General features: G+C 50.9%; 1 protein-coding gene across 2 annotated transcripts in view; it reads left to right on the forward strand.

Annotated features, from left to right (window-relative positions):
* Positions 1-26,321, forward strand: part of DAAM1 (dishevelled associated activator of morphogenesis 1) — a 65,985-nt gene that overhangs the window by 30,689 nt on the left and 8,975 nt on the right. Inside the window, exons 4-17 of one of the 2 annotated variants that reach the window (XM_026053771.1) lie at positions 11,296-11,367; positions 12,703-12,797; positions 14,328-14,661; positions 14,977-15,087; positions 15,198-15,301; positions 15,929-15,995; positions 16,199-16,316; positions 16,457-16,595; positions 17,024-17,082; positions 17,984-18,171; positions 18,609-18,914; positions 19,005-19,112; positions 22,259-22,288; positions 23,279-23,382. In XM_026053771.1, the coding sequence (XP_025909556.1) occupies positions 11,296-11,367; positions 12,703-12,797; positions 14,328-14,661; positions 14,977-15,087; positions 15,198-15,301; positions 15,929-15,995; positions 16,199-16,316; positions 16,457-16,595; positions 17,024-17,082; positions 17,984-18,171; positions 18,609-18,914; positions 19,005-19,112; positions 22,259-22,288; positions 23,279-23,382 (1,835 nt within the window). The remainder of the gene's footprint in view (positions 1-11,295; positions 11,368-12,702; positions 12,798-14,327; positions 14,662-14,976; positions 15,088-15,197; positions 15,302-15,928; positions 15,996-16,198; positions 16,317-16,456; positions 16,596-17,023; positions 17,083-17,983; positions 18,172-18,608; positions 18,915-19,004; positions 19,113-22,258; positions 22,289-23,278; positions 23,383-26,321) is intronic. The other variant, XM_026053772.1, reaches the window with a different exon arrangement.

Here is a 26,321-nt window from a genome sequence, read left to right on the forward strand (position 1 = left end):
TAGGGCTGCAGAGGTCCTGCAGGAATTGCTGCCATGGGGAAAAGCGCTAGACCTAGCGAGCAGGGCAGGGGAGGTCTCGGGAGCACCAGGAGCTGAAGTTCATGGCTTCTCCTTGGTCTCTGGTGGAGGAAATGCCCACGATTCCCTAATTACTGCTGAGGCCCTGTAATGCTGCTGCAGAAGTTGGCTCTGAAACGCTTGTGGTTGCCTGACCCCACTCAAAGCGTGTTCTCTGTTATTAATCCCTGCGTGTTCACTGTTATTAATCCCTGTTTTCTTCTGCTGTAGCAATGGCACCAGATTTTCCAGCCTTGTTTTAGGCCAAGAGCAGGCTTACCTTGCTCATGTAGGATTAAGTTTTAAGCCTCTTATAAATACCCTCAAAATCTATGTATTATTGTTATCCCAAGGCCTGGCATGCCTGAGATTTCCATCGGAGAGGAGAGGAGAAGAGGCATTAACAAATTACAGGGGCTGTTCTCCATCAGCAAGAAAATGGGTAGAAGATGTTGGTTCATCAGTGTCTCTAGGATGAGCAGAGACAATAGCGACTTCTTAAATCAATCAGAGCCATGTAATTATTAYCGTGCACGGAGCTTATGTGTTATCTAATCCCCTGGGGTAGCATTTAGATGGGACCAATGTTTCCCCTTTTCTGTGAGTGACTTGCTCGCTCTCACCCTGGCCCTGTGGCTCTTTAAAAATTGAGCCGATTTGGGGTGTTTTTCAAGGAAGGAGCCGCTCCTCTCCCATGGCCTTCTCGAATGTATTTGGATCACATGTTCATCCAAGGATGAATGCAGGTGTTCCTACCCCATGGTCCTCACCCCTCTGTTCGCTCTCAGCCCTGCTTGCAAAGCCATCAGGAAGCTGCAGCACTGCCCTTTGCTTCAAAGGACATTTGCTGCCAGGGCTTTTGCAGATGAGACAAAGGCTCCTGTCCTGCTTTTTAGCTAAAATTGAGTGAAGTTGCACCAAGGGATTCTGTAGCAGGTAGCATCACTGGGGAACCCGAGGTCACACACACCAGAAGACACTCCTCTATGCAACCAGGCTCGAGGCAGTCGTGCTGCCACGTGATGAACACGGTTTAAGAACCGGCACACAAAAGAAGCATTKAAGGCTATCAGCAGCTTATGGGAAATCTTGCCTGTGTGGCGCTTTGCTTTATAAATACAAACCACCCAGAGCATAGCGCCGAATTTGGCAGCAAAGTGTTTGGGCTTCTCTAGCTGAGGGTGAGGACTGTAATGACAGGAGAGCCATTAAGATGATTTCTTTTGGAAAGAAGCTGTTAAAGTAGGAGTGCTTCAGTACTGGGRGCCAGAAAGTCCCAGTTGAGGCTATCCCAGTGTTTAACTTTTCCCATCTTTTCCATTCCCTCTCGTCTTGCTGGCTGTGGTGTCCCCAAGGGCTCCCAGTGGCAGTCGGAGAGTCCAGTGACCACAAGCCACCATCCAGAGCAGTGAAAGGACCACAGCACAATTCTTTTTAAACTCTGCTGCAACTGGTGGCAGGATGGGGATGGAAGAGTTTGGCAGGATGAGGATGCGCTCAGCGGCATGTGGAGTGAGCAGCAGCTACCTTCTTATAGGAGACTAGCAAGGCTGCGGTCCGGGACCTAATGCCAACATTTTTTCTCCACTCATTCTATGAAATCTTTGTCCCCTTCATCCTAAAGTGAGCAGCCTGCTTGGTGCCATTAAAAGCAACAAAGAAAAAAGGGTTTGCAAAGGGATTATGTGGCGCATTGGTGTGTGACAGGGGAGACGGGGCGTGATGTTGCAGGAAGTCCTGCCAGGTGTTGGCCTGAGCTGGCAGCAATGCCCTCGCTTTGGGAGGAGATTCCTGCTCCCACATCAGTTGTGTCTGGCACTTCTCCTTCTCCATGGGCATTGCCAGCCTTTCTTGGGTCTTCTTCACAGGGTGCACTCCAACTGCTAGATGTCTCACCACGTTTATGTGTATATATATGTACCCGTGAGAGGCTAGATTTGCTAAAAGACTCTCAGAATGAGTCGTTGTTTTGCTGGTTCTCCTGGCAAGGGACCGTGTTCTCAGTCAGACCTGGCAGCACTTGGCCTCCGTCATGCTTGTCAAGAGGAAATAACATAAAACCAACTCTTCTGAAAATGTATTTCCCTTTCTGGAAGGCATTGCTCTGTCCTGCAGCCTCATCTCCTCATTTCTTTAGTCACGGAGAGCCTGCTTTTTAGCTTGGCCCATGGAAACATCATTGGGGCTAGAAATGCTGTGCAAACACTTGGGCAAGTTTTCCATCCTGAACAACAGTGCAGCAAGGGTGAGGTTTGTCATCTTCAGCTCTTCATCCATGGAAGTTCTCAACACTCGGTGGGTCGAAACCCTGGCATCATAGTGGGATCTTAGATCTGGCCCTGCTTGATGCAGAGATTGGATGGAAACCTGCTGTACCCTCTTCCCACCTCAATTACCTTGTGATTCTGTGGGGGCTAGGCACATAAGATTCATCTCATGATGGAGACTTGCATGTGACCCAAAGAGGAACTGAAGTCTGCATTAGATGAAGTAACTGTGTGGCACTCTCAGCAGGAGAGAGATTTAAAGATGTTCAGAAGGACCTTCCTGGATGTTGTCCTCCCTCTCCACAGCTGTAATAAAATGAGAAAACAAGAAGAATCATGACTTGCTTCATATGTCATGCCGAAGTACTTGGTTCTCTGTTGGTCTCACTCTTTGGGAAGGGATGTTGCCCTGAAGTGCAGGGAGGAAGCAGGAGATTCCCAGTTTAAAGCTTCTTTGGGCCTCAGGCTGGAGGAAATGAACTGACTTCCRTGGAAAAGCAGGAGACTCAGGGTAGCCTTTCCCAAGCAGAGTCCAYGTTCCGAAGCAAGTTAATAAATAACCCATTAGGCTTATTCAGCAGCACCTCTTAATGGCAGGAGGTTTGACTCTTGCCAGCTGATGTTATAGATGGAGCTCCCTRGATAATTTTTATGGTCTTCAACATATAGGGGTATATAGTGGCATTCAGGCAGAAGCTCATCATAAATAACCSTGTGGAATGGACCGGTAGCTACAATCAACTTAAGCAAATAAGAGAGTGTGACTCTCCCCTCACCCCCATCCCATATTTCTGAACCCTCTGCTCGCACAGAACAGCTGTAAAACCAGAGCAGAAGCAGCACGGGGAGCAAGAACGACCTGCAGAGAGGACAGATGATGCTGCCTTCTTCAAGATCGTGCTGGAAACCCCTTCACGTCACTAATGCTGGGTGCACRTCTCCTCTCGGTGTTGCATCCCGGTGCAAGTAAAGCACAGCTTCCCCCCTAACATTTTCTCAGGCAAAGAACAGAAAATGAGGGATTATTCTTTTTATCCCATGCAATGCTGCATTTGCAGGGCGAGTGGAGAAAAGTGATAAATAGGCAAGCGAGCGATGATTCTCAAATGATATTATTTTTCCCAGCCAGATGGCCTCTTTCCTGTCTAACTGTGCCGTCCACCCTCTCTCTCCAGAGATCTTTGCTTTCCACCTCCCTGCTCCACATGCACCTTTGTCCTGTGGCTCATTCACGGGGCTTGTGTTGATAYCTATTTCCCTCCCTTAAAAATAAATATATATTTTTTTACTGCCATACCAGACCCGAGAGCAAAACGGGACAAAGGATGACATACGAGGGGGAGAGGAAAAAGCAGGCTGGCAGCTTGCCCCTTGCAGCCACGTGGGCTGGACACAGCTTGTTTCATGGCCCCTTTGCATCCCCAATGTACCTGCAGTTGTTGCAACAGCAGGTTGAAATACCACGTCAGATGTAGTTTTCCCTGGCTGACATTTTCACTCTCCTCACTGGGTAGGAAAGGAAAAATAGACTGTTTACATGGCTGGGGGTGGTTTTCAATAGGAAATGTTTTCAGTTTTCTTCTTTTAAGGTAATTCCCTTTTTAGTTCCAATCACAACACGCTTTTTGTTTCAGCGAGGCTTTTCCCAGGCTTCGGCCAAGAAATGCATCTGTTCGTAATCTTTCTGGGTTTTTAAACTGGAGCTTTTTAAACAATGAGCCATCTGACTGCGAGAGGCATCTGGTCAGGCTGTAGTTGCTTATTGTTAGTGTGATTTTTAAACCCTGGGAAAAGTGTATGAGTGCGTGTGTGTGTTTGTAGAGGAGAGGGTGTAGCGAGGGCGAACATACGGGAAAAAAGGGACTGGTCTGGGCTGTAATGGGATGGTCCAGGCTTTGACATATCAACTCAGGGAGAATCCTATTAAATTACAGCCTTGCTCAGCAGCTGTAATACTGGCAGGATYGCTCTTGGCAGAGTGTGGGGAGCTGCCATTAGCTGCATTATTTATTTTTGTTGTTTTATGGACACGTCTGCAAACGGAGGGGCTGGAAGAGAGGTCTCTTGGGGGCTCTGATGGGCCAAAACCTCTGCCAATGTTAACCCGGCAAAACCCAGGATAGAGCTCAGTGACAAGGAGATGAAGGTGGCCTTGAACTGGTCAATTCATTGATTGACTTGTGTTTGTGTGTTTGGGCACATCTTCTCATGGTTGGCCCTTGGAGCTTGAGGACACAAGTCCATTATGGATGGACTCAATGACCTTGAAGGTCTTTTCCAACCRTTASGATTCTATGACAAATTTRGAKATTAATTTGCCCCTGTTGCTGCCAAGCTTTGGGGTGTCATTGGGAAGGGTAGGCACATCCTGTTTCGGTTTCTATTTTGGTGACAGGAGTAGAGTTTCTAGAAGGAGGATTTAACAGTGCCAAGGGTGCTGATGTCCACCTGGTTCCTACCTCCTCTCGAGGGAGTTTCTTTGTAATTCTTTGCTATAGCTCTCCTGCTTTGGGTTTGAAGTTCTCATGGTCCACACCAGCTCTGCAGGTTGTCCCAAGAGGGAGGTAAATCATCGAAGTTGAGATTTCTGGTGCTGTTGCTTAATGGCTCTCATGTGTTTGCTTGGAAGGGGCTAGTGCAAGCTGGTCTTTTCTTTTTGACCTTCTCACTTGGTTTTGCCCTGCAAGAAAGACCTCTATGGACTGATCCCAGTGCATTCAGACATCCAGTGTTTGGGTAACCAGGCCAACCACTCTCAAGGGTGCAATTACCCCAAAACAGCTCCAGATCCATCACCACCACTGCAGGCTGCAAACACGGTGAGAAGGAGCTCATCGCATCAGACAGAGAGCTCATCTGAAAGCAATGCTGTGTGTGCATGTCTGAAAAGCCTTGCCAGGAGCTTGATTTGGAAGCCAAGTGGCTGTAAGAAGACACAGAGGAGCTCAGCAGATGCCTGGAGCTCATGGGGTGCAGGAGGGGCTATTGCCTCAAGGAGGCTGGAGCTTGTGTAGATGAGCTGCTGCTACGGGTGTGAGGACCTTAACGCTACACMGACCTGGTGTGCAAAGTGCTTGCACGTTACTGCTGACACCTCCTGTGCTGCTCTCCAACACTGCAGGAGCAACCACAGGAAGAGCTGGGGAGGGAGCACCTACCCAAGGACCAGTTCTGGCAGCAAGAAGCATAATCCCCTAAATTCCACCCAAAATGGTAGGCAGCAGGCTGTGAAAGCACTGGGTTTGTCACCAAGACTTMATATCTCCTGGAGAGGAGCCCAGGGATATCCAGCCCTTCTGCAAGAGCTTGCTGGAGAAGTGTCCTTCTTCAGCCAGGACAGATCGGCATTTATTAGGATGTCAAAGGGTGGATTAGGGGAGACGTGTGGACAAATTACGGGGTGGTGATGGCCATCAAGGGCAGGGTGACGGCGGGATTGCTCCAGCCAAAGCGCTGGCTCCGATTGGTGTCCACGAGCGAGGCAGGGTGACCTTCGCTCGCAGGAGCCTCTCTTAATGAGCCTCCTAGCCCGGTGCCGCGGGCCCCAGGCGCCCGGGACGGAGCTCGTTAATGAGGCTGGTGATGACGACACGCTTCCCATGACCTGCACGGACAAACCGGCAGCAGGATCCGTCAATACAGCTGGAGGCAGGAGACGGGGAAAGCAGCCGCAGCGGCGCTGGCGCCCGCTTGGGATGCAGCCCATTCCATGGTTGTTTTTGCCAGGTCACTGGAAGCAAAACGAGGATGTGGAGGGAGCGAAGGGTGGGAACGGAGAAGGGGGACACCACGAATGAGAAGGGGGGACACAAGGAATCCCGTTGGCAGGGAACCTTTGGAGTTTCCTGAGTTTTTGGTTGCAGCAGAGCCGGCGTGTGGCAGCTCCTGGGGCCCTTTCCCGGGAGGCGGGGAGCGATTTTGATGCAAATGTCACCGGATGAAAAGGGCCCTGGGTCTTCCCAACGTAAATTACAGTGAGCGACCGCCTCCGGAATAGCAGTTCGGAGCAAACCGCAGCACGGGGCTGCTCAGTGGATTGGATTTTTTATAAGAAAAAAAAATAATTAAAAAAAAAAAAAGGCCAAACAAAGCAAAGGCCCAAATTGTCATTGACTCTGTGCTGGTGCAGTTAGGGGCACCCCGCGGGTCTCGGCGCCGCGTGCCCTGCCCGGCCGCTCGTGTGAACTAATGAGCTTCTGCCGTGTTTAATTGAGGCCGCGCTTCAAACTGGGGGGGTGGYGGGAGGAAATGCAGGAGCCCGAGGGAGCGGAGCGAAGGGAAATATTTATAATCCAGGATGTTAATTATAAATGAGCAGTTTAGCCAGTTTTGTTGTTCAGCCTCCCGCCGCCCCCACCTCTGGAGACCTTTTTTTTTTGCTCCGCTGCTTCCTTTCATACCTAAACAAACACAGTTCCCATGTCCCAGCAAGCCCCCAGCTCGCGCCGGGATGCAGGTGCTCGTGTCCGTCTATCCGCACCGGAAGGCTCTCTGGCGGGAYGGACACTGCTCCGACCACGGCAGTGACCAAGCCCCAGGTGCCGCGGGATGAGCTGTCCCGGCTGTGGTGACCACCCTGATCAGCTTTGTTTCCAGCTCAGAAAGCTGGAAGCTGCTTGGGAGCCTCGGCTGGGGAAGGATGCTCCCTGTAAGAGGTGATTGTGATCCTGGCATGGTGGGAGGACCTCTGGAGATGTCTCCAGGAGGTGAGGAGAACCTCTCTGGGCGCTGCCTTGGGGTTACACGGCCCAGGGAGGCTGGATGCTCCCAGGACAAGGGAATCATGGCAAGGGAATAGCGAGGGTGACATGTGCAGGGCAGCCTCTAGCAGGGCAAAACAGCTGGGCAGTCACAAAATCTTTATCCAGAGGCTTTTCCCGGCACATTCCCACACTGGAGATCCACCTTGTAGCAGAGCTTCACTGCAACAGGATGGGTGGGCAGATGGGGGCTTTCACATCCTTCTTTTTAATTGCCTTTGCCATCCATGCATGCCCTTTATGTGTGTGTGGTGTGTATCTAAGGCACGCTGTATCTGAGGACACCGTACTGGCAAATTGTCCCCCTGAACATCTGGAGCAGCTGCACTGGGGATGCTCAGTGGAGTGGGATTTTGCCACCACAGGCTGGCAGTGGGCACAATTACACACGATTTTGCTTCTCTTTTTGAACAGAAAGTTGAATTGCTGTCAGCAGCACGTGCTAATGGGTGCAAGAGTCTGCGGAACCAGCTGGACACTTGTCATTGAGGGCTCTGTCATTCGGGGTGCACATAAGGAGCCCCAGGTCTCAGGTGTCACCTGTGTAGGTGGCAGATGCGGGRCTGCCCTCTTGACAGGCAAACAACGCCAGCAAAATTAGCAAAATCTGCAAAATTGGCAAAWTCTGCAAAATCAGCCTAACCCCGAGACTCAAAGAACAGCTGCTGAAAGGATTTGTGCTTTGCAGGGTAACAAAGAGCTTGCAAAATATTAATAGTTCGCATTAAACTCTCCAGTGCACGCAGAAAGGCGTCACTTACTTCATCCCTACAAATGATGCCCTTGGATTTTGGGCAGCCTTGTGCTTTTGTGTCCCCATTTTTGTGTCCAACCTGCACGTCTTCCTGCCGCGTGAGAGCGGACACGCTCGTTACGGGCTTTACTGCTCCCATAGCAGGTGTTTCCCTGCAAAATCCCAGGCTGGGAAGCTCCAAGGGCTTGTACAGCAAGCCACGGATAGCACGCTGGCTCCCTGCGCTTGTAAGGGGATTTCTTAGCAGTCTGAGAGGGATTTTGTTTCCTACCAAGCTGTGTTTTTTCCCTCGCTCGGTGCAGTCCATGCTGGAAGTGCCGCATTCTTGGCAAAGGATGGATGGAGGGGACGGATAACACCCGCCGTGCTGAGCGCTGGCCTTGTCCGCGAGCATCCCGGTCCGCGGCGCTCCGCGCGGCGTTGGCTTTCCCCCGAGGCTGTGGGAACCTCGGCTTTCCTGCGGAGATCCTTTCAGGCAGCCAAGYGGGATTTTGGCAGATGAGCGTTCTGGCTCTGTAGCCACGAATGTGGCCAAAAACGTGGCCGCTGGTGGGACCTGGGGGTGGGCCGGAGGGGATTGCTTCACTGGGGCGCTGTGCCAAGGCCGGCTGTGTCCTGCTAGAGGCCTTGGGTCCCCTCCTCTGCCCCTTGCCTTCGCTCAAGGAGAGTTTTTGGAATAGGAAAAAGCGGAGGGAAGCCAGAGCAGCATGTTATTCCTGACTGGGAAAAGGTCGGGAGCAACAGGGTGGTTGGACCAGGACTCCAGAGAGGTGATCCCCGCATGAAGAACTCTCCATAGGGACTTGTGGATGTTCTGGTGCCCCGTACCACCACATTCTCTCCACGTTCTCTCCACCCGTTGTGGTCTGCTGGCTCTACACCAACAGAAAACGGCCCTCACTCTCCTCACCGCCGCGCAAAACCCCATCCAGAGCTGTCCTCCACCTCCTCCCCTCTCCCCTTTAAACCCAGTGCTGCAAACCCCGCTGGCAGAGGAGCCGTTCTCCTTTTCCAGGAGTATTTGGGCAAGGTGGGGCCGGTTGTCTCTTGCACGGCGATGGGCAGGAGGCCTCGCTGTGCAGGTTTGACAGGGGCCRCTTGCTCTCCCGAGGAGCCGATAGCTGAGAGCTGCGGTGACCGGTGACACGTGTTTCGGGGTATTTCTGGGCTTTTGGAGCCAGGATAAACTTCTTGGCAGAGCATGAATATTAACAGCTCTCCCAGCTGTACGGAGGCAGGCGGTGGGAGCTCCTTGAGGTTTATTAGGTTTGGCACTAGCATGGGTAGGACGCATTTCTTGTTGTTGTTCTAACATTGCAGAAAAAAAAAATCTCATGCTCTATTTATTCCCATTTGGGTTAAAAAAAATGTCGAGGGAAGGTGAATCAAGTGTTTCATTCAGAACTTTGRTTCTTGGCGGGAGAAGGAAGGGAGAGCAGCCCAAACTAATAAAGCAGAGGGCAGGGAGGTCTAAATACAGCRTTCCTGCCTAGAGAAGTTATTTCATTTGCTTTAAACTTAAGCAGATTTACAGAAGATTAAAAACCAAAAGCATCTGAGCMTTGTGGATGGGTGTCTGTCAGTGGACAGCCTTTGGAAGGCAATTTCTCACCTGGTGCAATCTAGTTATCTCCAGGCCAGCTCACCTCTGTCCAGGAGAGCAGAAAGGGCTCTGTGTAGCTGGAGATAACTGCAAGGATGGACTCGGAGCTGATCCTGGCCCGTTGCATGTTCAGGAGATGCCTGACYGAGCACCAGCTCCCTTGTTCTTCATGAACTTCCCTTCTCCCCATCCCAGAGTTTCTGTTGCTGTGAGGAGGAGATGGTGTTTGGTCATGTGTGACTAGYTGCTCTTAGAAGGTTTGTGTGCATCGATGGGAGGAAAATGCAGCTAATGTCACCGGCTCCATTTTCTGTTCGCTGCAAGCTGCAGAGTTTGGATTCACAATTGCTTCCCATTTGTGCCTCTTGAACTACAGCACATGCTTTGGCCTCTAGYTCATTGAGATGCCGCAGTCAAGGGGACTGTTGGTTGCCATCCACACACATGGATGTGTGAGCAGAAAAGCAAGTTGTCTGTCCCATGCAGGCAGTTGCAAAGTAGAAGAGCATTTTCAAACATTTCAAGCACCACTTTGAAGTTAGTGAGATGGTGCTTCTGGTGGTTCAAGTCTGTTTGCCAGCCCCGGTGCTGGTTTGAAGGACTGGGGGAGGTTGGCATCTCTGCACCCTGCTGTATCTAAAAAACTCAGCCTTTTTTAGGTGTGGGTGGTGATGATCTTCCAGCCAGACCTAAGTAAATCTGCAGTCGTCCAGGCTGCCCTTGTGCTGCCGATTTTCCTAGTCTCACAAGATCCATGTCTGGCAAAATAAGTGTCAGGGAAGTGCCAAGCATCCTCCTTTCCTGAGGCAGTGGGTAAGCAGGGCAACACTGTGCAGCAAATTGTGCTGTGAATTCTGAAGGTGGTTAATGAGAACACATGAGTTATTGCTACCGAAAGCTTGTTGCCAGCTCAGCTGCCCCCAGGCCACAAGCTTTTGGACGGCAAGGTCAAGTCTGTTTGTGCTGTCACGATGTGGGGGTAGATGCATGAAGGTTGTATGAGATGCAGAACAAGAAGGTTGTGTGAGGATGGTGTTTGCACACGTGTGTGCAGCTCTTGCATCCTTCCTCATGTGCTTCCAGGGCAGGGAGTTGACAGGAGCTTGCTCTTCTTCCAAGATCTCCAAGGTCTTTTGGTCCTGTCCTACAAGAACGTGGTAGAACCTGAAGCCTCTAGGTGCCACGAGCAGCAGAGTGTTGTAGACCTGGGATGTTCCAGTGAGGCTCTGAATCCTTTAGTCCCTTAGATCATGAGCTCAAAGGGAGATGTCCTTTAACCCGAGATATTACCATGTGCATGTTACTGCTAACTATTATATTAATGAACACCTCAAGGGTTTGTTGTGTCTAGAGACCCTTAGGATGCTGGTGAGTTGTGGGCCTGCTCCAAGAGCAGAGCCTAGTTCATGTCACATTTATTCAGTCTTCATTGCTTGTAAGAGACGTTTTTGCCCCCAAAGCACGTTCTTCAAGGTTGTGCAGCCAATTATTTAAGGGCACTGCAAAGTCAGTAGAAGAAAAATCTGTRTATAAAATAGCAGCGTTGTTTCCCCAAAAACAAGAGCTATGAGACTGATGCCAAATAATTGGGACAGAGCTTAGCTGCAAGCAGATGGTAGACCATATATTATATATAAAATATATTAGTTCAATAAATCAGACAGTCTTCCATATCTTGAGCAACCGCTGCTGAATTCAACATGTAGAAAATTGAGCATACGCTGCTCTAAATGCAGCAGCCAGTGGGGTCTTCCCAGGCAGTTGTTTGTGAACAGAGGGGATGTTAATGCTGTTTCTCCTAATCCACTTTCTTTGTTTTGCTTTTTTTTTTTTTTTTTTCCCTCCCCTCTCCAGGACCAGGAAGAAAATAAAGGAGCCACCAGCTGGCCAGAGTTTTATATTGATCAGCTGAATTCAATGGCTGCTGTAAGTATTTCGAGCACRGCTAGTGAGAGCCGTGAAGTCACCGGTGTCGCTTCCTGCTCTTCCCGGCTTGCGGAGCCCAAAGCAATTTCCGACTCGCAGAGCCTGGGGTGGAGGCGAGAAGGAGGAGGAGGATGGGGGCTGTGAGTGAGGAAGGGGCGCGCTGCTCCTGTCCTGGAAAGCCGGGCTGGAGGAAGCGGAGAGCCAGAGCGGAGCCGGGATCAAAGCCCGCCCGGCGCCTGGGGTTCCCTTTGATCTCCCGGCCGTCCTGGCTTCAGCGCGGGGGTCAACGCGGCCCTTTGCATTCACCGGACCCTGAGGCGCTGAACTTGCCCCTTTTTGCCCTTTTTTTGTGCTTCACTCTCTGCCCTGAGGGCCGCTCTCTTGCCCCGGCCACCGTTGGGTGCTGCCAACTTTACAGAGGACTTTACCYCAGCATCTGAGGACCCTGTGCAGGGAAGCGGGCTGCAGCCAGGCGGTTTATTGTGGGATACAGGGAGATGTTTATTTACCTCTTCTTTTTATGTGCTTTGTTTCCTGAAGTGTTGTGGGCTATAGGGAACATGCCGGGATTTGCATCCTGGCCTCCTGAACTCTGCTCTTCCAAGCTTTCCCCCTCATTTCTCTGAGCCCAGGGGTTTTGGGGGATACTCGTGAGCATCCTCCATTCCAGGCTTCTCTGGAGGAGCTACAGACTGGCAGTCTGTGTTGATTCCATTCCTACCTGTGGCATGTTAACTCTGGAACCTACTAATCACTTTGAGGATGATGCTAAGTCTGCGCTTTTGAGATGTTCCCTGGCATCTCCCTTGTGCAGATGGATGTGGCATGGGCACGTTCACCCTCAGAGTGCTTACACGAGCCCACCGGCACAAGCTCCTGCATTTCCTGCCCTTTGGAAACAAACCTGAGGTGCCTGAGGAAGGGATGAGCMGATAAGGTCCTCCCTGCTGTCACTAATCCAGGTGGTCCTGTACGGGCTGCAGGATATCAGGCTGTTTTGCCTCAGTTCCCCGTCTCCTGGCGTCCTGCCACTTGAATGAAGATCTCAGCTTTCAGGATTTAAGGGTTGGTTTAAGGTCTCGGTGCTGAGGGAAGCTCAAAAATCCCATTCATGCATCACACAGCAAATAAAAACCCATTTTCCCTTCAGTTCCTCATCACATCTGGTGGATCTTGCCTCTCGCCATCCTGACCATAGTGGTACCTGCAAAATGAACTCTTTGGTTCCCAGCAGCAAACCCAGCATTACCTTTCCAATCTTCCCATCAGGGCATCTGCTTTGCAGGGAAATCTCATCTCTCTGACTTGCCTTTTTTTTTTTTTTCCCATTTGCAGAGGAAATCACTGATTGCTTTGGAAAAAGAAGACGAGGAGGAGAGGAATAAAACAATAGAAAGTTTGAAGACTGCACTGAGGACGAAACCAATGAGGCAAATCTCTTCCCCYTCCTTGCTCTATTGCCCTTGTTGCAGCTTTTGATTTGTGCTCTCAGACAGAAGGGGTTTAAAAATAGAAATAGGTTTGAGGAGGATGAGGCCAGCTGAGGAGGAGGAGGGAAGTAAGGAGCATGGACCCTGCAGTGGCACTCGCTGCTTTGAGTTGACTATTGCCTCTTCTTGTGGGTTTTTTTTTTGCCTTTTTCTCTGTCTTTTTAATAGATGAGAACCATCAGGAGCTTCACATCTGTTCAGAGAAATCAGGCAGCTTCGTTTTTTCTACCAATTTGCTTTGTTCTAATTGGAGCAAAATGGAAAAATTCCTTCCACATCGAATTTTTCCCCAAAAATTCAGTCTTTGTTGGTCAACCGAACGCTTTGTTTGGAGTTCAGCTTCTTTTTACAATTTTAATGGAATAAAATCATAGGAATCTTCAGGCTTTTGTGAAATGCAGAAAGTGTTGGTAGGAGGTTTTGATGGGGAAAACAAAGAAAGGGTGGGATTCCCTCAAAACAACTTATTTTTTCCCAACATTACTTTGGAGCCTGCATCGTGTCTGCAAAACCTTTAAGATGTTTCAGGTTGACATTTTCTGACAGGAAAACGTCCCATTAAAAAATACACACCCTGTTCCGATGATGGGAGAACCCACTAGTGGGTCAGAGAGATGCAGACACTATAGAAAGTGTTACCTATTGGACCTGCTTTTGCTCTCAAAGAAGTAAACATCAAATTTACTACTTAATTTGGCTGGAGTAAGAGTGCACTTAGATGTTGCATAAACCAGTTTTTACTGAGACTGCAGGTACCCCTTGTGTAGCTGTGCCCCAGCCTGGGTTGTTGTAAATCAAAATCATCCCAGTGCTGGGATATTCTTGGCTCATCAGCTTTCCAAGCCAGGGCCTTTTGCTTTAGGACTTATATCCTAAATTGCAAGGACAGCATGCAGCAAGGGAGAGGGTGTTTTATCTGCATGGTGTGCTGAACCTGCAAGGGGCACTGTCATGCATTTTCTGTCTGTTTTCTGTTAAGCAGCCTTATAAGTCATCATAAAGGTCCAGAAGTCCTCCTTAAAAAAATGGCTAGATGTGCAGAACAGGGGAGAAGAAAGATGTGGGTATGTGGGATTAGGCAGCCTGATGTGAAACTGGTCTCAAATAAGTGGGACTTTAGGCTGGGACTGGGGCAAAGCCTGAGCTTGGCCTCAGGTTTTGACTGCTGGGATGAGTTGGCTGGGTTGGCTGCTCCTCTTCCAGGCATCCTGGCCCTGCACAGACCCTGTGCAGATGGCGTGTGGGTGTCTGTGCTAAGAAACAGGCACCAAATAAACGGAGAGTTTTTCCACTCTTCCATCCCTGTGCTCTGAGCCCCAGGAATCGTGCAGGTTTTTGCAATCCAAAGTCCACATCAGAAAAAAAAAGTGCATAAAACACTTCTAGATCCATCGAAATAATCAGGTCAGCCTCATTTGCGGATAAAGAGGGCGATGGCATTTGGTTTGAAAGGAGCCTTCTTTCCAACAGGTTTGTGACCCGCTTCATCGACCTGGACGGCTTGTCRTGTATCCTGAACTTCCTCAAAAGCATGGACTATGAGACAGCAGAGTCTCGAATACATACCTCACTCATTGGATGTATAAAGGCACTAATGAACAACTCCCTGGGCCGGGCTCACGTCCTGGCCCACTCGGAGAGCATTAACGTAATCGCTCAGAGTCTGAGCACGGAGAATATTAAGACGAAGGTGGCAGTGCTGGAAATCATGGGCGCTGTGTGCCTGGTTCCTGGGGGTCACAAGAAGGTACTGGAGGCGATGCTGCACTACCAGAAATACGCCAGCGAGCGGACTCGGTTTCAGGTAGGAGCTCTCCACCCTGCCCTCACTCTGCTTCAGAGTGAACCACCCCCAGTGGGTGCAAAGATCGTCCCCAGATAGAAYGGTTAAGGATGGAAGGGACCTCTAGAGATCATCCAGTCCAACCTTCCTGCTCCAGCAGGGACACCTAGAGTATGTGGCACAGGGTGGCATCCAGGCGGGTATTGAAGACCTCCAGAGAAGATCCCCAGATCTTCTACATGGGTTGCTACGTGGTTGGTGGTTTGCGCAGCACAGAGGGGACATGTGGACATGTCTGGTGTTGCAGTCTGCTGATTGACATGGTGCATTTGGCAGACGCTSATCAACGACCTGGACAAGAGCACGGGGCGGTATCGGGACGAGGTGAACCTCAAGACGGCCATCATGTCCTTCATCAACGCCGTGCTGAGCCAGGGCGCCGGTGTGGTGAGCTGCGGGGCTCTGTTGTGGTTGTGGTCGTGGTTGTTGTGGTTGTTTTAATACGGTTTGAGAGGAGAAGCTTCTTGCTGTGTTGACCCCACAACTGTCCTTTCCAGGAAAGCCTGGATTTCAGACTCCATCTGAGATACGAGTTTCTCATGCTGGGAATCCAGCCCGTCATTGATAAACTAAGAGAGCATGAAAATTCAACCCTAGACCGGTGAGTAGTGACTGACTGTCTTCTGGGTACTCACTTTCCTTACTGGTTTACTTGCTGGATTTTGGACATGATGGATGTAGATGCAAGATCTGACCTTCCATTTGCCTTGGGGAAATCCCTTTCTGTAACCAAAGAGGGAGGAAAGAAACCTGCCAAATGCCCTGCAACAGGCACAGTCAACTTGCTTTGATACCTGCCCCTATTAGATATCCCAGGGACATCTTGCTCATTGCCAAGGCCAACCCGTTAACCCAGCAACTGCAATTRCTGCACGCTGTGGCACAGCTGAACCAGGAAGGGTATCCATCACATATATCCCTCACAGGCCTGGAAGACTTCTCTCTTCCTCTTCCTCCCAGTGCCGTCCTTTTCCCAGACAGCTCCTTGGAGAGGCTGTAATTGTCTTGTCCTCTATGTCTGTGAGCTGCGTTCTCAAGCCTGCTTGAGTGAAGATCATCTTGTGGAGCTCTTGGAGCTCCAGACCATAGATGAGGAGTATGTTTCAAGTCCTATTTTTCTCTAGGCTGCTGTGTGCTAGCTGACTGCTTTGGAAGCTGCTGCAGGTTACCTGCTGCAGGTTATTAAATCCATTTAAACAGTCTTTTTAAAAATTTTCTTTTTCCTCAGGCATTTAGATTTTTTTGAAATGCTTAGAAATGAAGATGAACTGGAATTTGCCAAAAGATTTGAACTGGTGAGTATGAACATTATTGATGTAGACACTGCTTTGAGATGTCAGGTTTCTTTTTAAAAGCACTCATGTGTACAGGGACAAAGTATGGCCATTTGGATGACATTTGCCCATTGGAAGTCTGAGTTGGGCTGAGCTTGGCTTGTTTCCTTGGGCTTTCACCTTGTTTTACGGTGGCTGGACCTCACTGTGCTCTTTCTCAATAGGTTCACATAGACACCAAAAGTGCAACACAGATGTTTGAGCTGACAAGGAAGAGGCTGACTCACACAGAAGCGTATCCCCACTTCATGTCCATCCTCCACCACTGCCTCCAAATGCCTTGTGAGTAGAGCAGCATTGCTCCAATGGGACAGGGAGGAGAAACCGGTGGTCCTCTGGGGCTCAGGAGGCTCTCTCCKTATTCTCCTGATCCTATATTGATTTCTGGGCTATTTAGTCTCTCATTCCCTCTSCCTGTTTAGATAAAAGAAGTGGCAACACTGTCCAGTACTGGCTACTGCTCGACAGGATCGTGCAACAGATTGTCATACAGAGTGACAAGGGGCAGGACCCCGACGCCACCCCTCTGGAGAACTTCAACATCAAGAATGTTGTCCGCATGTAAGCGCTCATCCTGCTCCCAGCTGGGRATGGGCAAGGAGCTCTGGTGTTAATCCCTTGGGTTGCTCGCCTCCATCCAATGGGTTGTGTGTGGGAATTAAGCTCAACCTCTGGGAGTTAAGCTCAACCTCTGCACTGTTCTCCTTGACTGTCACTGTCACCACTCCTTCTTCATCACTTAGTACTCACACAGTGATGTCTCAGCTCCTGGCTTGGCTGTGACCCCAGAGCTGTCAAATTCRTCTTAGCAAGTGAAAAAGCGGCTGGTGGGAGAGGTGGGGAGGTGTTGGAAATGCCAGGTTGGGAGCTGCACCCRAACAGGCGGCCACGGGTCTCACCTTACGGTCTCGCACGATGTTTGCTAATGGTGTTGGCTTGTTCACGGTGCTAGGGCAGCTTCATAACACTGCTTGTGTTCCTTCTTTTAGGTTAGTCAATGAAAATGAAGTTAAGCAGTGGAAGGAGCAAGCCGAAAAAATGCGCAAAGGTGAATGATTAAAGAGATATAAGATGCTAGCTTTAAACCTAGCACAAAGAGTAAGCTAAAGTGATAATGTATATATGCACTTGAGCTGGATGGAGTGTCTGCAGTATTTGGTCACTGGCTGAGGTTATACCCTGCCATAGACTTAAAACAAAAATGGCAAAGAAGAGATTATGTTTTTTCTTGGGACCATTAGGGGAAAAGGAGGTCTGTCCACAAAAATATACTGTTATTGGGTTAAGTAAAGAAAAGAAACTGTGAAATAGAGGGGTTGATTTTTACAATTGCATCTATCCTCCTCTCTCACAATCAGAAGACCAATGCTATTTTGTAGATTGTTTGTATTTATCAGAATAGATGAGGAGGTCAGGGATGACGTATCTGGGCTTGGCAGGGAAGTTGTCTTCATCTAACAAAGCCTCTGAGCATGGATTTAAGTCCTGACGTCCCTCCTTTTTCATACAATTTATTTGACCTTAATCACTCTGGCCTTGATTCAGCGAAGCCCGGAGGTCAGGTAAGAGAGCCAGGATTAGCAGGTAGCCCCAAAATACCAGCAGGTCAGGACACGTGAGCTGCTGCCTCTCAGTGCTGCAGCTCTCGAAGGTGAAATGATGTCTGTSCATGTCCCAGGATGTTTCATCAGCAGATGCAGGAGTTCTCCCTCCATGACCTGGGCACACCTTTGCTACATCAGTCACTGAGCTCCCTGTCCCAAAATCTGCAGTGCAATTGAAAACTCTGCCCAGGGCATTAAGTAGATGATGCAGGTCCCCTTTTCTAAACTGTGCTCCTTTTCTCTAGGGCAGCCTAGGGTCGGTTTCCTGCACGTGGCTGCTTGCAGTAAGGGGGTGTTTGCAATGCAGGAGTGATTTCACGGGGCTCTTTCACGGGGCTGTTGCAGAGCACAGCGAGCTCCAGCAGAAGCTGGAAAAGAAGGAGCGGGAGTGCGACGCCAAGGCCCAGGAGAAGGAGGAGATGATGCAGACACTGAACAAGATGAAGGAGAAGCTGGAGAAGGAGTCCACCGAGCACAAGCAGGTCAAGCAGCAGGTGGCCGACCTCACGGCACAGCTCCACGAGATGAGCCGGGTGAGGGTCCCAGCCTGCTCCCCATCGACGGGCAATCCCCCAGCCACRTGTCACAGTGATCTGCAGATGCCCCGGGGTGGATTTTGGTGGCCAAGGTGTTGGAGGACTGAGACACTCACCCRGGAGGGCATCCAAGGGCATCCAAGCCACCAGGGATGGGGAGATTTCACCTGTCCGGCTGCATTGTGCATCTCGATTGAGAGCATCCAGCCTTTGAGTGCTTCCCATGCTGGTTAAATCTGACTTTTTCCCCCACTGACCATCCTCAACATGTGTCCCATCCTGTCCTTTGAAGCCATCCGGCAGCTCTGTCCCGGGGAAGCCGACGCTTTGGGCTCTGCTGTKGTTGACAGCGGTGGCCACCAAACAGTGTGGCGGGTGGAGACCGAGGTGCCCCCCACGTTGTGTGACCAGTCCCCCCTCTCCCTGTCTCCCAGAGAGCCACCTGTGCCGCGGTCCCCGGAGGACCCCCCTTGCCCCCAGGCGCTCCCGGCGGCCCGTTGCCATCCCCGTCTCCAGGATCCCTCCTGCCGCCGCCGCCGCCGCCGCCACCGCCGGGAGGGTGTCCCCCGCCGCCGCCACCGCCGCCGCCGCCGGGCGGCCCCCCGCCGCCCCCCGGCCCCCCGCCCCTCGACGGGGTGCTGCCCCCGCCCGGGGCGCCGCTGGGCTTGGCCCTCAAGAAGAAGAGCATCCCACAGCCCACAAACGCCCTCAAGTCCTTCAACTGGTCCAAGCTGCCCGAGGTAAGACACATCCCTGGTGCTCAGGGCCCAGGTCGGGGTCCCCAGGTGGGGCGATGTGGCCCATGCCCCCTGCCACATGTTGTGTTTCAGAACAAGCTGGCCGGCACTGTGTGGACCGAGATCGACGACGCAAAAGTCTTCAAAATCCTCGACCTGGAGGACCTCGAGAGAACCTTCTCGGCCTACCAAAGACAGCAGGTACCGGCGGCCCCGTTTGTCCTGGCACTCTCCAGGCGCATCCGTGCTGTGTTGGCCGGGCATGTGTGGTGGGTCCATGCTCACGTCTGCACCCCTCTGCCTTGGCTCTGCTATGAGCGTTAGCGGCTGCATGTGCCCCCTGCCCCATGGAAGTAGTCCCCGGATGCGGCCGCGGTTGGGGAATGTTTCTGGATTGCTCTTAAGAGCCACTGCTTGGTGTCTTTGTATTGGGTGGAAAATTTATATCCCTCTCTGGCCAAAAAAAAAAAGACTTTTACCCACATCTGCCATGGGTGGATCTCTTTTATTTTTGTAGTGAGCCCGGAGCAAAATGCACGCTTTGAACACTAAACAAATCCCAGAGCAGAAGAATGACACAGTGGGCAAAAGTCTCTGTCTTTTAGTCTCTTTTTCAAGCAATGTGGCCCCAATTTGGAAGGCATCAAAGCACATGAGGAAAATCAGACACTTGTTTTCCCCAGGCGGGATCATTAGTGGGCAAAAACCATGAGGTTTTGGGGAATGTGGGGGAAAAAGCCAGGAGAGATGCTGCAAAAGTTGCATTCACCTGCTGTGTCTTGGGACAAGGTGGGAATAGTAGCCCAGGGAGGGAAGGGACCCATAAGCTCCTTAGACAACCTGAGAGTTTAATCTCTTCCCRAGGCTAATCTAGGGGAAGATCAAGGCAGATTAGAACAGGGCACATATCAAAAGTGACCTACCAGAAGTAGGTGCTACCTCAGCGTATTTTGGGAATAAGTCACTGAGTTGCTGGCTCTTTCCTTTGGTGTTTTTGGATCTTGATTTATGCTTAYTGGGGAGATTAGCAGATGGAAATGGAGAGGATGCAGAAAACAGCAAGCTGGAGTACTAGCTGGTTCATCAGTGTGAGGCAACTTATCGCCTGGTTAACACTAGATTATTCCAAGGCAGAAATGGAAATTAAAACATAATTCTTTTCCTCCAAACTGGCTCTGTGGTCACTGTTCCCCAAGTCCTGCTCGACTGGATGGGCGAGCAACATTCAGCCTCCAGCCCCACCAAAATCACAAAACCAGCCTGCAAACCCCTGCCTAGCCAGCGTGCGGACCTGAGATGAGTCACGTATTTAATTTTAAGCATCTCTTTATAAATTCTTTTCCCAGACCACAAGCTAGGTAGTTAAATGCAGGCTCTAAAATGAGCTGTGCAGCTGGGGACAGCGCAGGGGACTTGGGGACAGCTCAGGGCCTGCACATGCACTCGGTGGCAGAAATGCAGGTTTGGGAGCAGCCCCGGGAGGTCCCGGATCCAGCAGCGATGAGTGCGGTGGAAGAGCTGTGGCCAAGTGGAAAAAACAATCTGCRCGCTGTTGAACCCAGGGCTTAGCAGCGAGCTAGGAAAGAATTTATCTTCCTAAAAAGGATGTGAGAAGAAAAGGCTCCATCTCCTCTCTGTTAGCCAGGGTGACCTGCACACGTGCCRGAGGGTACGTAATGATTGTGGGATGGCGATAGCGGATTTAAAGAAGCTGCTCGCTCTTTTCCTGCCATCCTCCCTATTCATTAGAGCTTGGATCACATTTAATGCAAGAAAGAGGCAGAGCTGAGGTAGATCTGAGGCAGAAGGTGAGGATTTTTGAATTGGACCTTCTCTGTAGCCTAAGGGTTTTGTGAGCTCTTGTTTCCTGAAGAGTCCAGATTGCAGGAGGACATCAGCATCCTCTTCCTCTCCAGGGGGGTAGACTGAAGCATCTGGATGAAAGAAGGGCTCCCTAACTAGGGGTTAGTTAAAGGAGCCACAGAGCACCTCCTCCTGCTYGTGGAGCTGCCCTGTGCCATCTCCAGAAGGAAACTGCTGCAAAGAGGCTGCTCCATGAGACCCTAAAAAACCTTAAAAACTCTGCATTTTTCAACTGGTCTGTGCAAAGCCCAGGAAGAGCAGCTTGTGTCTCTTCGTTGGGGAGCTGTAGTCTCCCCTTAACTCGCAAAGACCCCAGCTGGGTTTGCTTCACACCAGAGCCATCAACGCAGAGCTTTGCAGCTTCGGCTTCCAGGTCTCTCTAGCCATTCGCACAAGCAAAGCCCCTTCTCCAAAACCACACACATCCAGGAGGGAAAACCTAGCTCCTTTCCCGCCCTGGGGGAAATCAAGGCATTGCTTTTGCTGCAGCTCATTTGCAGTCTGCAAAAACCCCAGCCCTGGGAAGAGGTAGRAGCTAAAAGTGTGGCCAGGCTCGGGGTGTCCCCGTGGCACCCTCGGGATGCAGCTTGTCGTGTTCCTCTGCAGAGGAAAACCCTGGTGCATCCACTGAGCGAGCAGGGACACTCAGGAAAGGGCTGCTTAGTTGGCTTTTTGGCTGCTCGTTCCTTGTTTCCTTGTCTTTCAGCACATGTTTTTATTTTCTGGGCTCTAGGAAAGCTTTTTTGTGGGTTTGATTTTTTTTTTTTTTGCATGTGCGTGTGCGGTTTCGTGATGCCAACTTTGCTGCACATGCTTTGAGTGCTGCAGGGCATTGGGGAGCCCTGCAGAGGAGCGAGATGAGCAGCAGGCCGAGATGCGAGCCGGGCTCCGGGTAGTGTTTCCGCAGGCTGCGGAGCCCTGCAGAAGGGCTGTTTTCCCAGCAGGAGGAGAGGCCGAGGAGCAGTGTGTTGCCATGGCAAATGGTAAAGTTTTTGCTGCAACAGGATTCGCTCCGGGACGAGAATCTCGTTATTTCCACTTGCAAGCGCTGTTTTTCCTGGCACTCACATTGACATTTCGTCCTCTCAGATTCACAGGAACTAGCAATTTTCTTCCCTTGCATTTGATCCCTCGGGCCAGCGCGCTGCCTCGCGTGCAAAGCCCAGGCAGGGCATGGCAGGAGATGCCYCAAGCATCCTGCCATCCACATCCACATCCTCCATCCCAGCACAGAGCCCCCTTGCCACCATCCCTCTGCCGAGCAGCTTCCCTGCCTCTCCTCGCCTTCCCCATCCGGTATCTCCTCCTTTGCATCCCTTCATCTCCATCACCTTGCCAGGCACATCCATTTTTTGGAGCTGGTAGCACCTGAATTATTCCTCTTATGGCTGAGACCTGTCGACTGTGCTTTGGTTTTGCTGTGATCACTGAACTGCATGTGTTTTTTACTGCCTTTTTCTTCCATGCTTCTGCTATGGCTGTAGGACTTCTTTGTGAACAGTAACTCCAGACAGGTAAGTGCTCCCCTGCAGAAACCTCGTGCTGTGAGGAAYGGGAAGGCTTTGGGCACTGTCCTTGCGATTTCCCACCTGGCCACTCTTTTCTTTTTAGTACAAGAGAAAGAATTAATTAAAAAATGGGAACTTGTCTTTGTTCTCTCAACTTGCAGAGCAGTCCTAGGGTTTCTAGGCTCTGTAATGTTTAGGGCATATCCGTAGCCTGCAGAACCTTGATATGCACTGTACAGAAGGATTGAATAGCTGGCTGTTAATTTATTAACCTTACTAAAAGCAACCAATATGGTAAATTGAAACCGAGGCAACAGAAACTCATGGGGCAAAACTCTGCAAAGCTACATTAGATTTGCTTTTAAGGAGATCCCTCCATTCTTTTGCCACTGCAGTTTTGCCTCTTTCATTTGGAAGGAACTTACTTAAGCTACGTAGGAAACTTGGATGCACCATGATTTCTGCTTTCACATCCTTAATATTTTTGGAAGCATTTCCCCAAATGAACAGCAAAYGCTGCAGGTTGTATTTGCAAGCATGGTAGCTGTGAGTGGTTAATGTCCTGTTGAGGACTGGTGCGTAGAGGGTGGCTGCAGGTTTTTTGAGGGCTGGTGAAGAACAAGGGTGATCCTGAGTGTGTGCAGCAGCCCATAATGAAATATTTCAAGCGGGAGTTTAATGAAGTATCACAAATATGTGTGCTAAGAAAGCCCTGCTTTATTTATTCAGCAGCGCCTATGTGTTTGCAGATTCTTAAGTCTTCTTCTGTCTGAGAAAATATTTACATTTCTAACCCATAGCTTCAAAGCTCGTTCTGGTTTATGAAATGACTTACTGTGTTTCAGTTACAGCCTATGGGTTTTGCTCATAACCCTTGGTGACACTGCTGATTAATGGGGGCTGCTGTGTACAGCGCTAGTATGTGCTGAGAGTACTAAATGTCTTCGCTTCTTCATGGCTTTTCTCCATGCTTTTCTTGTTTTTTTTTTTTTGTAGAAGGAAGATGCTATCGATGACACGTTGAGTTCCAGGCATAAAGTCAAGGAGCTTTCAGTAATAGACGGCCGGAGAGCTCAGAACTGCAATATTCTTCTCTCAAGGTATGGGATCTTGCTGCCCTTTGGGGGAGCTATCCCTGCTGCTCACATAGGCAGCGGCCCCTTCCCGTGGTGTCGGGTGCTGGTGAGGCTGGAGCTGCTGAGGAGCAGCGCGCCCTGAGCGCGAGAGGTGCTCGGTCCCCAGGGGGGATTTTAGTGACAGGAGCCTTGGGAGCAGAGCCAGGGACACCTGAGCCCCGCTGTAGAGTTACAGCTTCCACTGCAGTGTGKTGTGGGGCAGGGAAATGCACTTAACACGTGGCAGTTCACGGTGTCCCCGTGGAGCCTCGGAGCAGCTCCTTAACCACTGAACCCCCGTAGGGATTTGGAGGGGTTGGATTTCATCCTTTATCTCCTTTAAGCTTGATTTGGGTTACTTTTTGGCAGCTGTTGAAGGGCCCTCTGTTATGCTGGGGAAAACACTGCGTGTTGGAAGTGCAGGAGTAGCCTACATAGGGCATCAGGCCCCCCAGGATCAGCCCTGGGCACCACAAGCGACTCAGTCCAATCCCCAAATCCAACTTCTGCCAGGGTGACCAAAGGAGCAGATTTCACAAGGTAAAACGAAGCAGTAGGACTGACCTTGGGGAAAGCAGATGCCTGATTGTGGGAGAATTGAGCCGTCAGCATAGACATTKGAGATAGGAAACAGCAAAAAATACTGCCTGCGTCTGGTGGCCCCCAAGAAAGGGAATCCAACAGCAGTAACATGCAGCTGTGCTCAGAAACACAGTTCTYTTTTGGTGCTTGGACATGCACAAGCCGTTGTGCCACCGCGAGCTGTCCTAAAGCGAGCGTGGGGACGTGATGCTGCAGGAGAGGAGCAATGAGACCCAGCATGGGCCGCATGTGCAGGAAGGACAGGCTTGTGCCGTGACAACCTTGGGATGAGGTCCCTGGCTTGGCGTCCCTCAACGTGCTCCCATGGGCTGTTGCAGACTCCAACTCTGGCCCTGCTTCTCCAGCAGCCCGTGGGATCTTGGGCAAATCCTTTAATCCCTGCCCGCCTCCACTGTGCATCTCCACACGGAGGGGAGCAGCAAGTCCCTCCATCCATCGTGGAAGCAGCCGTGGTGGAGCCGAGCTCCCCGGCAGCYGCTGCTCCAACCTCACTGCGCTCCAGGGAAAGGGGAGCAGATTTTCACACGTGAAAGGACCTGCAGGGTTGGCCCCTCGCTCAGCTTGCAAGCAGYGCAGCCCTGGCCTGGCTTGCAGCGTGGAAAGATTATGGCCAGCGAGATACTTTATCTCTCTCTGTAGATTTATTTTTTCGCCCGCTTCCCTTGCTTTGGGAGAAATTGCTGCGCAGTGAGATCACTGGCTTGTCCTTCAGTCAGAATGCAGCACAGGAATATTTTTAACACGTGCTTTTTTTTTCTCTTAGGAGCGCTCCAAGAGTGCCGATGTCAGTGCAGTGTAGGGTCTCGCTCAGTGCAACCACTGCCATGTCCTTGCTTTTGCTCAGCGTGGGTATTTTTAGGGCATTTGATGCACGTTTTGCAAGGTGCAAAGACTTGAGCCTTTCTCATCCTGAATGCGGTGGAGGCGTAAGGCTCATTTGCTCTGCCCCTACAATGAGACATTTTTGCAAAGCAGGGCAGCTTTTCAAGAGGGCCACGTCCCTTCCCTGCCCGAATTTCCCCTTCACGCTCAGTACAGCCCCGGCTGGGCTCTACAAAAGCGACGCAAAACCGCCYGGCGCTGCTGGGGCTGGCGAGCTGTCACTTTGCATCTCCGGGCCGCCGGGCTTAAATCCCCGTGACAGCAAACACCGTGACCCCGTTCCTCTCAGACGGCTCGCGTTCGGCAGCTGCTGCCAACAATGATAATTATTGTGGTTATAGATAAGCTTCTAGCTTTCACTGGCCCCTTTCCCATCACGGCGTCTGAGAAGCTGTTTGCTTCTGGCGCCCCGCGCTCGCTCTCTGCTGATACCGGGGCCGGCTCTTGTTCTTGGCACTCGGCTTGGGTGATTGCTGAGAAAAGAGGGTTTTTTTTGCCCTCCTTTCTTTTGTTGACTTTGTTTTGAATGAGCAGGGCTTAACAAAAGTCACGGTGGTCGTGGTGGTGTTRGATGTTCGTTTGCTGCAAGGTTTGGGATGAGCAGTAACTGCCTGTGCGACAGGTTCTTCCAGGAGCCTTTTTTCCCTCCCAGGGATCCCCAAAATGTCCTATTAGGAGTATCCCCATACCTAGACACCAATATAGTGCCCCAGTCTGCTTCTCATTTGGGTAGGGACCAGTGAGGTGCTGCTGGGAGCTCAGCCCTGCAGCTTCACAGGGGGACATCCAGCCTTGAGCATGAGATTTCCAGCTGAATCACCCCTCTGCATCCCATCCTGTCGGGATGAGTCCAGGAAGGACTCTTCTCCAGGGTTCTCGGAGGGTTTCCCCCTGGAAAATTTCCAGGGTGGGAAATGTGCAACCCGGCTGAGGCTGCACAGCAGCTGCAGGGGGAACAGCTGAGCCCTCTGCAATGGGGCCACTAGGGCTGTGCCGGGGGGAGATCCCAGCCTCAGCCCCGGCTAGTCCCAACCCTAACTCCTGGCCTTGCAAGGAGGTTTGAATCCTAGTTATTCCAATCTTTCTTTTCCTTAATTCCCCCTCAGCCAAACCGGCAAACTTTATTTGGGCAAACTCGTGCGTTGCTCWTCTTGCTCGGGAATACCTAAGTTGTCGTGTTGCCCGAGTGGCTTGCTGCAGTGCTGGTGTGCCTGGCCCTGCTCTGCACAAGGGAGAAACGCCCRGGAAATGTTAATCCTGGTTCACTGCAGGGTATGCCAGCGCAGGGGATTTTCTTTTCAGATGCTGCACTAAGCTGGGAGGAGCCTGCTCCTCACTAGCTGCTGCCCAAGCTGGGCTGCCGAATAAATAGCTACCAGGGAAAAGCAGTGTGGCTTTTTTTGCTGTGATATGGTGGTCGACATTTAAAGAAATGTCAG

This window comes from Nothoprocta perdicaria, unplaced genomic scaffold, assembly GCF_003342845.1.
Source record: "Nothoprocta perdicaria isolate Ctin4 unplaced genomic scaffold, notPer1 scaffold_118, whole genome shotgun sequence".
Lineage (NCBI taxonomy): Eukaryota > Metazoa > Chordata > Aves > Tinamiformes > Tinamidae > Nothoprocta > Nothoprocta perdicaria.